General features: G+C 30.9%; 2 protein-coding genes and 1 long non-coding RNA gene across 3 annotated transcripts in view; 2 read left to right on the top strand and 1 right to left on the bottom strand.

Annotated features, from left to right (window-relative positions):
• Positions 1–16,915, bottom strand: part of LOC119668811 (high affinity cGMP-specific 3',5'-cyclic phosphodiesterase 9A-like) — a gene marked incomplete at its 5' end in the record, with an annotated part of 242,153 nt that overhangs the window by 204,536 nt on the left and 20,702 nt on the right.
• On the top strand, positions 4,175–6,265 carry LOC119668813 (probable cytochrome P450 313a4). Its single transcript, XM_038078459.1, has 8 exons — positions 4,175–4,358; positions 4,432–4,635; positions 4,694–4,879; positions 4,942–5,011; positions 5,112–5,229; positions 5,288–5,542; positions 5,600–6,020; positions 6,084–6,265. Exons 1-8 carry the CDS (start codon positions 4,184–4,186, stop codon positions 6,242–6,244), a joined length of 1,590 nt encoding a protein of 529 aa, XP_037934387.1. The 5' UTR covers positions 4,175–4,183; the 3' UTR covers positions 6,245–6,265.
• Positions 9,362–10,368, top strand: LOC119668816. The gene is made up of 4 exons (XR_005251535.1): positions 9,362–9,555; positions 9,620–10,061; positions 10,124–10,193; positions 10,257–10,368. It is a non-coding gene; the product is annotated as an uncharacterized LOC119668816 (long non-coding RNA).

Here is a 16,915-nt window from a genome sequence, read left to right as displayed (position 1 = left end):
TCGTCACCATGTCGTCGCAATAGTGACTAAGTTGGTCTTCGTTCGTCTCGCTTCGGTTTATTTGTTTCTCTATTTTTTAAAATTTGTCATTTTCTAGATCATATTTTTTCCTTTTGAGTATGATCGTAACAAATCGGTCTATGGCTGTCCAGTTTTCTTGAGACAGCATCGCTTTCGTTTATTTCACCGACTTATGTCTCAAGTGAAGTTCTTGCGGTGTTCCATCTGTTGCATTTGAAGATGGTGTACTTAGCGTTGTTTTCGTCTGCATCTCCGTATATGCATTTTGATTAATTTGTTTTGACAATGCGGAAAAGGTATTTTTGAAAATATCCATGATCAGAAAGAAATTGAGTTAATTAATAGGTTACTTCGCCAGTATTCCTGTCTGACTATTTCACCACATCTGGGTTCAATCTTGCTGTCCATCTTCCTTTCGTTTCTGCATTCCATCTTTGTTGCCACAGTTGTTGAATTTGTAGTTTTACTCCTAGATCATTTAATATTGTGTTTTGGTGCTGCTTATTTTGCCACCGTATTTTCCTTTCTTTGACTCAAATACCGTACGGTATGCCAGATATTTATTCTCACCTTCACTTGACTGAATTGTCAGCAAAAGCTACTAAATGTGAGTCATCTGGCATTTCCATTTTTAGAAATCCGTTGTAATTTAGATTCCAAAGATCAGGTCCAAGTATGGTCCAAGTATGGCTCCTGATGTTATTTGAATTTTCTTTTTACCATCATGTGTCTCGTAGATAAGTTCTCTGTCCTTTAAGTAGCTTTGAAACATTTTCATTAGGTATGCTGGTACACGAAACTAACGTTTGAATACATCAATTATATCACCAGTTGCCAGTTGACACTATTGAAAGCATTTCGGACAGCGAGAATCGCTAACAGAACTATACGTCTGGAGTGATGGTTGGTAGTCTGCATCGATTTTACGGTATTAATAACGTCTTGAATGGCGTCTAATATAGATCGGTTTGCTCTGAACCCGTGATGACGTGACGACAGCCCACCAACTTTCTCTATGGCAGTTCCGAGTCTACACTTTATTAAGCGTTTCAACAACTTCCCTCCAGTGTTCAACATGCAAAGTGGCCGGTATGCATCTAGTAACTCCGGATTTTCCTTTCCCTTGCTTATAACACCAATGTCAGGTGTTGCTTTTTTCATACTGTTGGAAAATTACCTCTTTCAAGCATTTTAAGAAGAATATTAGGCTTCTCATTTGCAATAATCTTGTATAACTTATCACTCAATAAATCTTATGACTAACTAAGAAAAACAAATTTTTTCTGCCAAAAGTCAATTTTACTCAACAAAATAATCTTGTCTTGGTGAAACAAAATTTTTTTCTTTGCCATATGCGGTCGTTATTTCACAAAATCTGCTTTCAAATGATCCAGTTATGCCGCGTAGAAGTTACTTTTGATGGTTTTTCCCTTTTTGGGATAGTCAATAAAGATTATACCATGTGCATCCCAAAATACTGAAGCCATAACTTTCTCAGCTGACTGTTGTGCCTTTGGACGCTTCGGTAGTGGTTCACCGGCTGAAGTCCACTCAGATGATGACCGTTTTGATTCCGGAGTGAAGTGATGGATCCATGTTTCATCCATTGTCACATATCGATGCGAAAAAATGTGATTTATTACGTGTAAAGATGGTCAAACACAGCTCTGAATCATCAACATGTTGTTTTTGATCGACTGTGAGTAAACGCGGCAACCCCTTTGAAAAGAGCTTTCTCATGATCAAATGGTCATGCATAATTGTAAACATACTGTCTGAGATATTTCAGTTTACGATTAGATATAACCAATTTCTGAACTTTAATGATGTTTTCTGGAGTAACTACCTCAATTGAACGATTAGAACGTCACTATTATTGGTGTCCGTACGAACAAATGGTTCTTTTCGATGGACCAGAGTCCGGATAACACTTTTGGAGCCATTACTGAGCTTGCATAGTATTTTTTTCATCAAGAAGCAATGATCTGTTAAATTAACACACGAAATTGTTTTGAATCCATTATTTTGAAAATAACAAAAGTAGCTTCACCTAAATGGCTGTCACTAATGGCTGTCATTTTTTCTGACTAATCGAAATATCATGTAAAATTTACATATAGTCTTTTAAAAGTTGGTACTTCATAAACGTCATATGGATTTGACAATTGCAGTGTTAATGTGTTATATAGGTATATTAATGTGTGTTATATCAGTCGGGATACCATCAGGTCCTAGAGGTTTGTTATTTTTTAAGGTCATTGCTGCTCTTTTGAGTTCAACCTCTGTGCATACAGGGAAGGAAATATGTGAAATATGTGCTATTTCTTCATCTGGTTCTCTTATTTCATGAGAAGTGAATAAACTGTGAACTATCTGCAACGTGCTGTTGTCAAGGCGGAACTATACCCAAAATTAAATTCAAATAGCATAAGCATTATTTATTCAATATATTTAGTTTTATGAACATTAATATAATTATTGTGTATTTTATTTCACTATAAAAATAAAACATGTAAAAGAAAGATATATGCTACATATGAGAAATGAAAAAGATTTGGAAATTGTAAAGAATCATAGAAATGTTGGAATGTTATTTAAACTCTTTCTGGTAATTAAGTTTTATAGTATAAAAATTTTTCAAACTGAAAACGTTTTGTATATACACCACTTTTTTAAAACTTTTAACTCGATAAGTGGCTAATTCTCTTGCCTACCAATGTTTTAATAAGGAATATAAGGTAAGAGTATAAGAGTTTATATTAAAATATCTGCAATCAAGTATAAAAAGTTACTAATTTAGCATTTTTCTACTATATAACAGCACTATCTTCACCTAATATTTATTTCTAATACGGGGTGTCACTTCCGAGAAATTTGGAACTTACTCGTAACTTGAAATTTATATATCAAGTTATATATTTTATAAAATTTCGATTCAAAAAGTATAGGTGATTGTAATAATTTTTACGTCTGGTAATATATATAAACTCACTTAGAACAATGGGATAAATTTCATTGGAGTGAATGTTAGGTGGTTTATTAAGAAAGAATTTAAATAAAATAATTAAAATAATTAATTACATGAAATCAGTTTTTACTTCACAATCAGATAAGACTCTAGTAAAACGTGTTTACCAGAGCTTAAGAGCTCTAGTATGTCACTGTCCTGGGTTATCTAAATATTAACTTAAGCCTTATGTTGCACAAAAGCTGACGTACAAATCGAGTTTGACCAAATAAAAAAGATGTTCCTGACTAAATTGAAATTTTCAGCAAATAGTAGGCATGAATAAATATTGCCCAAACAGATTGAATTCTCTGTAAAGAACCAATTATTGAAAAACCGATAACTGCTGGAAACCCTACTTTCACATGTTTCTTCACGTTCAATAAAGCAATGAAAAAATTAAACCGGCTTTAGGGATTCAAAAATTTCATAATTTTTTAGAAACTGCAGAAGATTGTGTCATGCGATTATTACAAATATATCAATCAATATGTTTTCGATATATTTAACATTTACTTAATAGTTTAATTCATAGTTACCAAAAGAAACCATGCTCTCACAATTTATAATACATTGTAACGAATTTGTCTTTTTCAATTCGTTCCTGATTCTCCCGTTCGTGGCACTGGATTGCCAACAGTTCCACAAATGCCAAAAATAATCACTTCAGTTTATTTGTTAACAACTCCGCCTACTTTATTGGGCATCGACGCTGTTATCTCGTACAAAATAACTGAAACTATACCTCGAACTGCCCACTAACTGACCAAACTTCTATTTTTGAAAGAATATCTCTAACATTAGTTTTCCTTATTCCTGTCAGTTTCTCAAACCAAATTCGTCGCAATATCATCATTTTAACTAATATTATTTTTTTGAAATACATAGTCTTGATATTTTTAAAGCTTTACGAAATTTGAAGAAATAAAGTATAAATTCAGAATACAATATACAACACAATATAAAATATTTTTTTATGATGTGCATTGACAATTATATGTCACCTCACCTCACATTAAATATAATTACAAAAAATCCGATTAAATATAAGAGCACAGGTCAACGCTTAGTTAAATGAGTATCTTTTCAAATTTAATATAAGTAACCTAGTATGATGTAGATAGTTATTCTAGTTTCAGTCGCAGAATTAGCTAAATGGAATTACCAAAACATTGTGAAGTTGTTGAATTTATTTTTGTGGCCGGTTTTATTATTTTGTGGATTCATTGGATATGGACGCGAAGAAACATATACAAATACGGCTTAAGTTTCCCGGTATTATACGGTTTTCCAATAATTGGTTCTTTATACAAAATAAGGGGTGTGAACAGTGAGTATAATTATTAATAAAAAATTATATTAATTTAATGAATGATATATAAAAATTAATTTCATTTTTTAAGACATATCAAGAGATCTTAGTAATATTTTTAAAGATAGTAAAAGTTATACTGTTTGTTTGTGGTTTGGATGGTTTCCAACCATACTGACTGCAGATCCAGAGATTATTACAAATGTTTTGCGCTCTCCAGAGCTTCTTAACAAAGCAGAAAGTATTTATCATCCTATTCGCAGTATCTTTAAGGGAGGTCTTGTTGCAAGTAGAGGTACTACTATAATAAAGTATTTTGAAATCTAAAAGTTAAAAGATATTTTTTTCTATAGTTGATGAATGGTCGAAGAATCGCAAGCTAATAAATCCTGCCTTTGCAAATAAAGTGCTTATGAGTTTTTTTCCAATATTTAATAAAGCTAAGAATAATATAATTGAAAAGTGTAGCGAACTGGTAGACAACAAGGAACATAATTTACTGAATGCTATACAAACAATGACTTTAACAATAACTGCAGGTATAAAACTGTTGAACTATTGACATTAGAAAACGATGATTAAATAAACCATTTGACTTCAGAAACAACTATGGGCAAGTACATGCACAAAGGTAACCAGATTTCGAATGATATAGCCAATAACATGTGTGTGTAAGTTATTTAACTAGACGTATATTGTATTTTTATGGAAATAAATTAATAATAAATAAATAAATAATAAATAAATAAATAATTAATCTCATATGTACAGCATAATGGAATATACTGTAATTAGTATATTACTTTCGTTTATGAACCTCGGTTTCATAATGGAGTTGTTTTCGAAATTTAGAAATGCTAAAAAATATTCATACCAGTTCGTCGAAGATGTTAGTATTTATTATAATTCCTACACAGAAAAGATAAAAATTGCTTAAAATGTTACAGTTGATTCACAAAAAACTTTCTAAAACTACTTATGCAGAAAAAAGTATTACAAATACTAAAGATGACATGTCCAGTAATGAGAATTTCTTGCTTACAAACGAAGAAAATGAATTCACTAATAATGAAGATGATCTTGCAGACCTTTCTATAAAAAAGGAGCCAAACATTTTTATTGATCAAGCAATAAAACTATACAAACAACAACTATTCACATGGAATGATATAATAAGTGAATCAAATACAATTGTTGGTGCAGTGAGTACACGTGAAGTATTTATATTTAATATATTTACAATTCTTCATTGATTGTAGGCATTTGAGACTACAGCTAATGCCATTTATTCTGCTCTTGTTATGTTGGCCATGCACCCGGAAATCCAACAGCGACTTTTTGAGGAAGTTTTAGACGTATTTCCTGAGAAAAACTTTAATGCTGGGCTTGATCAGTTAGATCAGTTACAATATTTGGATTGTGTAATAAATGAAACACTTCGTTTTGCTCCGCCTGTTCCAGTTATAGGCCGTCATGTTACAAAAGATACACAAGTTGGCAAAAATGTATTTCCCAAAAATACACAAATTCTAATCTCAATACTACATCTCCATCGACGAACAGATATTTGGGGTTCAAATGCAAATAAGTTTGATCCAGAACATTTTTCAGCTGAAAACTTCGGAGAAGCTCAGAAATGTGCATTTATTCCATTCTCAAGAGGTAAAAGGAATTGCATAGGTAAACCCCTACATAACTAATTTAAATGTACATGTAGATTAGTTCATTATGTGTTGTTTACAGGATTACGATATGCCATGTTCTCAATGAAAATCATATTAAGTGGACTTATTCGGAACTTCATATTTGAAACTGATTTTAAATTCGCGAATCTCAGATTTACGAATCACGTAGCATTAAAATATTTAGAGGAACCCGAATTGAAAATCCGTTTGAGGTCATAAGTATTATACGCATGTGAGCTGAGTAAAATCCATAAAGTCTATTTGTGATTAATAAAATTTGAATTAAATTGAATAAAGTAAAATTATGAAGAAAATAAAATTCTAAATAAAATTAAATTTTATTTAATACGTGGGCACCGAAATCCATTTTTCATATATCGATTTTAGAATAGTGTTCTACTTAATTTTCGAAATGGACGCAGAAAAATTTCAACTGTTTCAAATCTTAGTATGTACCAGATGTTAAAATCTTAAACGTTAAAGTAGATAATAATTAGAGTTTCCATAGTTTAATTTGTTTTTCAATATTAAGAGTTTCCAGGAAATGGTCTTTCCACAGTTTAATTTGTTCATCATTCGATGTGATCAGCTCCTCGCTCTCGTTCTCAATTGGTGATGTCTTGAATGTGTTTGATTCGCTTATTTCTCTTATTATTTTGTGCATCTCTTTTAGATCGTTTTTACTGGCAGCTGTTTGTATAGAGTCTCCGAGTTGGCTGTAGTTATTTCGTTTGTCGGTTTTCCTTTTCCTAGCCTTTTTCACGAATTATTTATTAAATCCATTTTTTAACGACGGTAATGGATTGCTTCAATATTGTATATACTTTAGAAATTAAAAATTATTAATTTTCAATTAATAATTAGTTATCGTGGTGCCATGATCAAAACTTTTCTTAATGTCGGAAAACGTTGAAAAAAAGAGTGCAAATTTAATAGAGAGCAACGAATTCAGTGTAGGCGAGTAAAATTGCTTGACTATTTGCATTGCTTAACTAATAGCTAATATATTCATTTAGCACGATATAAATAATAAAATTAATGTCGTTTACATTTAAGGTTACAATAGAGCGTGCTTATTCGTCACTCAGATTGATCTTAACTGATCAACGGAATCGTCTTAATCATGAAACTTTGGAAAACATTCTGATGGTTAAACTAAATCCACTATTTTTGGACCAACAGACTGATGATATGCCGTTGTTTGAATTTGGTGAATGCGTTTTAACTAAAGACTTGTAAAACAATAGATCCATTAACAAATAAAATTTTAAATTAATAATAATTTTTCATTTCTAAAGTATATATATCCATAAATAAAGACATAAATTATTTATTTACATAAGTTCCAGTATAATTGATTTAATGATTGAATTGAGAACGCAAATCATAGAATTAATTAATAACTACTTATTGGGATTTAACAATATTAATATTTTTTATAAATTTTTAATTGCATTATACTATTATTTAGTAATTTTTTAATTTATTTAGTTTTTAATAATGTTTTTAAAGTACTATAAAATTGTACTTTTCCTATTATTTTTCATTAAAAAACTAATAGTACATTTTACTCATTAATATAATTCATACTTTACATGTTATATAAAAACAAAAATTTAAATTATAATTGTAATAATTATAGAGATTTTTTTTTTAATTTGTTATGATAACGAACAGAACTGTTGTTAGTAACTGCACATAACAAAACAGATGTACATATTTTGCTATGTGCCGATTGTACGCAATCAAATGAGGTATATCTACATACTCGTACATTCCGCAGTTACTTGCAGTCATTATATTAACTATTGCTTCGACTATTGATTCTACTATTGCTACGACTACTGCTTGGACTATTGCTTCAACTGCCAGCACAGTTGCTCTGATTGTTGTAGTTAATAGTCGAATATCTTAAATCGACTATTGCTGTCGGCTTCAATTATGATATTGAGCAGAGTCTAAGCTACTTCTTTTTGCTTCTTCAGTAATTTTATATTTGATATGATATAAAATCAAGCACTATACATAATTAATCGACGACACTCATCTTAATGAACAGCCTTTGAGCTACAACTGATATGAAATATAATAAAGGCTAGTATTAAATCCAACATTTGAAACATTACTTCTGTATAAAACAGAAAGTCACTTGGAATAAATATATTTCATATGATTATCGTGTTCTGGTTAAAAAAATTAACTCACAATTCTTTATTTAGAAAATAGTATGGCAAAGACTTAGAACTGATTGTACTCTTTCAATACTAACAACATATTACACCGGTGAAAATCCAGAGAATTAGTACTACTAATTGTACTAAAAAAAATGTCTTGATGAACCTTTTTAAGGATTTGCTGGACGATAGCCAGCCTTTCCCAATAGAGTTGTCTTTTTTTTTTCATGCTGTTCATAAGAATGGATAGAGTTCCTTTACCTGGATTACAAGAAAGTTCACTATTAAATCACAGTTTAGCACTAATAAAATTATTGTGTTATTGTTTTAAAATGGTAGTATAATAATAAATAAAATGCTTTCCTTCCTCTCAATCAACGCTAACCACATTTTTATGATATATTAAATCACTCTTTTCGCTACATTCAGATTGGAAGTATATACGGTAATAATGCTCTAGATTATAGAATGACATGGAACTTAGTTGGGATTGTTCTGTCGAAACTATTGTATACCGTATTTATAAGATCTCGAGACCTACTGGTGTGTCACTGGTTTATCCTGATAAAAACTTAAGCTTATGGGCGCACCATTTTTAAATTTTTTCACCTATGTTGATTAAATATTGGATTTAGTTTGAATAAATTTCAACAAGAAATTAAAACTTGACAATACTAACATACCTACGCCTACGAATTTAAGATTTTGTGTTAAAATACGATACACTGAACAAATCTAAATGTAATTTTATTAAAAAAGTTATTCCTTTCGACTTCCATTATGATTATGCTGAGGTCTTAATAATGTACATTAGGAACGTATATTAAACTTTTTTGTGCTTATTTTTTGTTTAGTAGTTTGCAATAAAATTTAATCTATATGTGCGTAATATAACTCAGTATATTAACTAATTATTTTATTTTCCTTCACAATCACCTCGTATTTTATAATGATTATGTATAAAATTACTATCATAGATTAATTTTTTAATTAATTAATTATAATAATAACAAATAATTATATAGTACTTATGATGCCGTTAAATGTCATCCCTTGTTTTTTAAACGAAAAAACTCATTAAATCAGTATTTTTCGAATATAATATAAGTAACAGAGTATGATGTGGATTATTATTCTATTTTCACTCGAGGGAATAGATGTCTGTTTAGCTATCACTAAATATGGAATCACTGGAAAATTATAAAGTTCTTAATTCCGTTTTTCTGGCCGGTTTTATCATATTGTGGATTCATTGGATATGGACGCGAAGAAACATATATAAATACGGTTTAAGTTTCCCGGTATTATATGGTTTTCCTGTAATTGGTTCCTTATACGGAATGCGGAGCTTGGACAGTGAGTAAAAAATATTAATAGAAAACTAAATTGATTTAATGAATGAATCTTCTCCTTTTTGAAGATTTAACATCAAGACTTAATTATATTTTTAAATATTGTAAAAGTTATACTGTTTGTTTGTGGATTGGATGGTTTCCAATCATACTGACTGCAGATGCGGAGATTATTACAAATGTTTTGGGGTCTCCAGAGCTTCTTAACAAATCCGAAAGTATTTATCATTCTATTCGATGTTCCTTTAAAGGCGGTCTTGTTGCTAGTAGAGGTACTACTATTGTAAAGTATTTTAAAATGTTAAAAGTTATTTTTTTCCAAAGTTGATAAATGGTCGAAGAATCGCAAACTGATAAATCCTGCCTTTGCAAATAAAGTGCTTCTGAGTTTCTTTCCAATTTTTAATAAAGCTAAGAATAATATAATTGAAAAGTGTAGCGAACTGGTAGACAATAAGGAACATAATTTACTGAATGCTATACAAACAATGACTTTAACATTAACTGCAGGTATAAAACTATTGAACTATTGACATTAGAAAACGATGATTAAATAAACCATTTGACTTCAGAAACAACTATGGGCAAGTACATGCACAAAGGTAACCAGATTTCGAATGATGTGGCCAAACATTATTGTGTGTAAGTCATTTAAGTAATTAAATAGTATATATATATAGAAATAAATTCATTTCATATGTGCAGCATACTGGAATATACAATAATTCATACGATACTTTCGTTTATGAAACTCGGTTTCATAATGGAGTTGTTTTCGAAATTTAGAAACGCTAAGAAATTTTCATACCAGTTCGTCGAAGATGTTAGTATTTATTCTAATTCCTTCACAGAAAAGATAAAAATTGCTTATAATGTTACAGTTGATTTACAAAAAACTTTCTAAAACTGCTACTGCAGAAAAGAGTATAACAAATACTAAAGATGACATGTCCAGTAATGAGGATTTCTTGCTTACAAACGAAGAAAATGAATTCACTAATAATGAAAATGATCTTGCAGACCTTTCTATAAAAAAAGAGCCAAAAATATTTATTGATCAAGCAATAAAACTATACAAACAACAACTATTCACATGGAATGATATAATAAGTGAATCAAATATAATTGTTGCAGCAGTGAGTACACATAAAGTATTTATATTTAATATATTTACAATTCTTCATTGATTACAGGCATTTGAGACTACAGCTAGTGCCATTTATTCTGTTCTTGTTATGTTGGCCATGCACCCGGAAATCCAACAGCGACTTTTTGAAGAAGTCTTAGACGTATTTCCTGAGAAAAACTTTAATGCTGAGCTTGATCAGTTAGATCAGTTACAATATTTGGATTGTGTAATAAATGAAACACTTCGCCTTGCTCCACCTGTTCCAATAATCGGACGTCATGTTACAAAAGATACACAAGTTGGTAAAGATGTATTTCCCAAAAATATACAAATTATAATCTCAATACTACATCTTCATCGACGAACCGATATTTGGGGTCCAAATGCAAATAAGTTTGATCCAGATCATTTTTCAGCTGAAAACTTTGGAGAAACTCAAAAATGTGCTTTTATTCCATTCTCAAGAGGTAGAAGGAATTGCATAGGTAGGCCTCTACATAACTAATTTAAATGTACATGATTAGTTCATTATGTGTTGGTTACAGGATTACGATATGCAATGTTCTCATTGAAAATCATATTAAGTGGACTTATTCGGAACTTTAAATTTGAAACAGATTTTAAATTCGAGAACCTCAGATTTACGACTCAAATAGGATTGAAGTATGTACAGGAACCCGAATTGAAAATTCGCATGAGATCATAAGTTTTATATTATACCATAATTTTGTTGTGTGTATATTGTTTGTATATGAGCTGAGTAAACTTTTTGAAGTCTATTTTTAATTAATAAAATTTAAAATAAAATAAATAAAATAAAATTGTAAATAAAATTAAATTTTATTCAATATTTGGTCTACTTTACATGGTTCTACTTTATTATCGAATAAACATGATTTCAAATTATATTACGAACCAGTAGTTTACGTAACTAGAAAAAATAGAGAAAAGTAATGGAATATTAAATTTATAGGATAAGATGTTTTTAAACATATTTAATGACCGGTCGAATGTTTTTTTTTGTTTGTTTTTTTTTGGCGGAGAGGAGGTTTAAAAATGTCTTACGCATCATCACTATGTCGTCCATTAAAAATATTTTGTTGTTCTTCGTTCGTCTCGCTTAGGTTTATTTGTTTCACTATTTTTTAAAATTTGTCATTTTCTAGATCATATTTTTTCCGTTTGAGTATGATCGTAATAAATCGGTCTATGGCGGTCCAGTTTTCTTCAGACAGCATCGTTTTCGTTTATTTCACCGACTTATGTCTCAAGTGAAGTTCTTGCGATGTTCCATCTGTTGCATTTGAAGATGGTGTACTTAGCGTTATTTTCATCTGCATCTCCGTAAATGCATTTTGAATCATTTGTTTTGACAATGCGGAAAAGGTATTTCTGAAAATATCTATGATCAGAAAGGAATTGAGTTAAGTAATAGGTTACTTCGCCAGTATTCCTGTCTGACTATTTCACCACATCTGGGTTCAATCTTGCTGTCCATCTTCCTTTCGTTTCTGCATTCCATCTTTGTAGCCACTGTTGTTGGATTTGTAGTTTTACTCCTAGATCATTTAATATTGTGTTTTGGTGCTGCTTATTTTGCCACCGTATTTTCCTTTCTTTGACTCAAATACCGTACGGTATGCCAGATCTTTATTCTCACCTTCACTTGACTTAATTGTCAGCAAAAGCTACTAAATGTGAATCATCTGGCATTTCCATTTTTAGAAATCCGTTGTAATTTAGATTCCAAAGATCAGGTTCAAGTATGGTCCAAGTATGGCTCCTGATGTTATTTGAATTTTCTTTTTACCATCATGTGTCTCGTAGATAAGTTCTCTGTCCTTTAAGTAGCTTTGAAACATTTTCATTAGGTATGCTGGTACACGAAACCAACGTTTGAATACATCAATTATATCACCAGTTGCCAGTTGACACTATTGAAAGCATTTCGGACAGCGAGAATCGCTAACAGAACTATGCGTCTGGAGTGATGGTTGGTAGTCTGCATCGATGTTACGGTGCTATTAATGTCTTGAATGGCTTCTAATGTAGATCGGCTTGTTCTGAAGCCGTGATGACGTGACGACAGCCCACCAACTTTCTCTATGGCAGTTCCGAGTCCACACTTTATTAAGCGTTTCAACAACTTCCCTCCAGTGTTGAACATGCAAAGTGGCCGGTATGCATCCAGGAGCTCCGGATTTTCCTTTCCCTTGCTTATAACACCAATGTCAGGTGTTGCTTTTTTCATACTGTTGGAAAATTACCTCTTTCAAGCATTTTAAGAAGAATATTAGGCTTCTCATTTGCAATAATCTTGTATAACTTATCACTCAATAAATCTTATGACTAACTAAGAAAAACCAATTTTTTCTGCCAAAACTCAATTTTACTCAACAAAATAATCTTGTCTTGGTGAAACAAAATTTTTTTCTTTGCAATATGCGGTCGTTTTTTCACAAAATCTGCTTTCAAACGATCCAGTTATGCCGCGTAGAAGTTACTTTTGATGGTTTTTCCCTTTTTGGGATAGTGAATAAAGATTATACCATGAGCATCCCAAAATACTGAAGCCATAACTTTCCCAACTGACTGTTGTGCCTTTGGACGCTTCGGTAGTGGTTCACCGGCTGAAGTCCACTCAGATGATGACCGTTTTGATTCCGGAGTGAAATAATGGATCCATGTTTCATCCATTGTCACATATCGATGCGAAAAAAATCTGATTTATTACGTGTAAACATGACCAAACACTGCTGTGAATCATCAACATGTTGTTGTTTTTGATCGACTGTGAGTAAACGCGGCAACCCCTTTGAAAAGAGCTCTCTCATGATCAAATGGTCATGCATAATTGTAAACATACTGGACTAACCAATTTCTGGACTTTTATGATGTTTTCTGGAGTAACTACCTCAATTGAACGATTAGAACGTCACTATCATCGGTGTCCGTACGAACAAATGGTTCTTTTCGATGGACCAGAGTCCGGATAACACTTTTGGAGCCATTACTGAGCTTGCATAGTATTTTTTTCATCAAGAAGCAATGATCTGTTAAATTAACACACGAAATTGTTTTGAATCCATTATTTTGAAAATAACAAAAGTAGCTTCACCTAAATGGCTGTCACTAATGGCTGTCATTTTTTCTGACTAATCGAAATATCGTGTAAAATTTACATATAGTCTTTTAAAAGTTGGTACTTCATAAACGTCATATGGATTTGACAATTGCAGTGTTAATGTGTTATATAGGTATATTAATGTGTGTTATATCAGTCGGGATACCATCAGGTCCTAGAGCTTTGTTATTTTTTAAGGTCATTGCTGCTCTTTTGAGTTCAACCTCTGTGCATACAGGGAAGGAAATATGTGAAATATGTGCTATTTCTTCATCTGGTTCTCTTATTTCATGAGAGGTGAATAAACTGTGAACTATCTGCAATGTGCTGTTGTCAAGGCGGAACTATACCCAAAATTAAATTCAAATAGCATAAGCATTATTTATTCAATATATTTAGTTTTATGAACATTAATATAATTATTGTGTATTTTATTTCACTATAAAAATAAAACATGTAAAAGAAAGATATATGCTACATATGAGAAATGAAAAAGATTTGGAAATTGTAAAGAATCATAGAAATGTTGGAATGTTATTTAAACTCTTTCTGGTAATTAAGTTTTATAGTATAAAAATTTTTCAAACTGAAAACGTTTTGTATATACACCACTTTTTTAAAACTTTTAACTCGATAAGTGGCTAATTCTCTTGCCTACCAATGTTTTAATAAGGAATATAAGGTAAGAGTATAAGAGTTTATATTAAAATATCTGCAATCAAGTATAAAAATTTACTAAATTAGCATTATTCTGATATATACTAGCACTATTTTCACCTAACATTTATTTCTAATACGGGGTGTCACTTCCGAGAAATTTGGAACTTCAAATTTATTCGGAAAATATACAAAATATGTATATATTCCATAAAATTTCGATTCGAAAAGTGTAGATAATTGTAATTATTTCTTCGTCTGATAATATATGTAGTCAAGAATTCTACATATCTAACCGACGACAGTGATCTCAATCAACAGCCATTAAGGTACAATATTAAGATTTCCAATTCCATAACGGATATTGAATGTACCTTATATGTGAAATATTGTTTCTTAACCAAAAAAAAAAAAAGAAAAAAAAAACACTTTTTAAGAATAACTACATCAATGTATTGTACATAAATATCATATAGTAGTTAAAGAAACAACTTGTACATATGATCGCAAGTTCTTTACTCTGGAAATAGTATCGCAGAGACTTGAAAGTGAGAAAAAAGCGAATAAGTGAGGAAAAAGTTTTCCATAATATAGTTATATTAAATTATTAATAATTTCAATATATTTGGAAAATGTAATAATAGTATTAAAAAATTGATATGTCAAAATCTGTTATTTAGTTTGTTTTTCTTCAAAATGTTGCTATTTACTTCGCACACAAGTATTCCATCACCCCACTTTATGAAGAAATACCCTTCATCTAATTTTCCATCAGTTATCATTTATATTTTGCTTTCTTGATTCTTTTTTCAATATCACCGCGTGCGTCGCTGTAGTTGTTAAGTGGCTTTCCAAATATTCAAATTCAGCAACATCCTCAATTTGTTCATAATCATTGGAGAAACTACTTTCGTTGCTTACATTGAGTTGCATTGAGTTAATCCAAATTGTTGCGCTTGTGATAAAGCTTTTTAATAAAGCTTACGATCTTTTCTGGGACACCCTTTTTCAAAATCCTATAATGCAATGTATTAAGGAGAGTTCGCCTCAGCAGATAGTTATTTTTAACGTGTTGATGTGATCCGCGTATGATTGACCCGGGCGAAACCCTACTTGCGGCGGTTTTATTGTCTTATTTAAATGTTCCGCAATGTGATTTAATATTATCACAGCAAATATTTTTATGACGGCAGATAAGATTCAGATGCCTTTCCAGTTTTCACGCTTTCGTGAAAATTAAATTCCCCTTTTTCAGGATTTTAACAATTGTTGCCTCTTTCTACTGACTCGGTATCTCTTCACTTTCTTATATATTGCTAAACCATTCACATAAGAGCTCTGTCATTGTTTGGTGGTTATTTTTAAAGAGCTCGACAGGTAAATTATCACAACCGCTTGCTTTCACGCTCTTAATCAAAGCGATTTAAGGGCTGAGCATATATCTTCAAATGAAGGCGGATCAGTTTTGATTCTTCTAGTTGGGTGAAACTGTCTTTGGTCTTTTAGATTATTAGTAGGTAAGTTTTGTACAACATGAAGAGTTTTTAGGAAAGGGTCTTTCCACAGTTTAATTTGTTCATCATTCGATGTGATCAGCTCCTCGCTCTCGTTCTCAATTGGTGATGTCTTGAATGTGTTTAATCCGCTTATTTCCCTTATTATTTTGTGCATCTCTTTTAGATCGTTTTTACTGGCAGCTGTTTGTGTAGAGTCTCCGAGTTGGCTGTAGTTGTTTCGTTTGTCGGTTTTCCTTTTCCTAGCCTTTTTCACGAATTATTTATTAAATCCATTTTTTAACGACGGTAATGGATTGCTTCAATATTGTATATACTTTAGAAATTAAAAATTATTAATTTTCAATTAATAATTAGTTATCGTGGTGCCATGATCAAAACTTTTCTTAATGTCGGAAAACGTTGAAAAAAAGAGTGCAAATTTAATAGAGAGCAACGAATTCAGTGTAGGCGAGTAAAATTGCTTGACTATTTGCATTGCTTAACTAATAGCTAATATATTCATTTAGCACGATATAAATAATAAAATTAATGTCGTTTACATTTAAGGTTACAATAGAGCGTGCTTATTCGTCACTCAGATTGATCTTAACTGATCAACGGAATCGTCTTAATCATGAAACTTTGGAAAACATTCTGATGGTTAAACTAAATCCACTATTTTTGGACCAACAGACTGATGATATGCCGTTGTTTGAATTTGTTGAATGCGTTTTAACTAAAGACTTGTAAAACAATAGATCCATTAACAAATAAAATTTTAAATTAATAATAATTTTTCATTTCTAAAGTATATATATCCATAAATAAAGACATAAATTATTTATTTACATAAGTTCCAGTATAATTGATTTAATGATTGAATTGAGAACGCAAATCATAGAATTAATTAATAACTACTTATTGGGATTTAACAATATTAATATTTTTTATAAATTTT

The sequence above is a fragment of the Teleopsis dalmanni genome, chromosome 1, assembly GCF_002237135.1.
Source record: "Teleopsis dalmanni isolate 2A chromosome 1, ASM223713v2, whole genome shotgun sequence".
Lineage (NCBI taxonomy): Eukaryota > Metazoa > Arthropoda > Insecta > Diptera > Diopsidae > Teleopsis > Teleopsis dalmanni.
The sequence above is the reverse complement of the archived record's forward strand: the minus strand, read 5'-3'. Positions and strand labels throughout refer to the sequence as shown.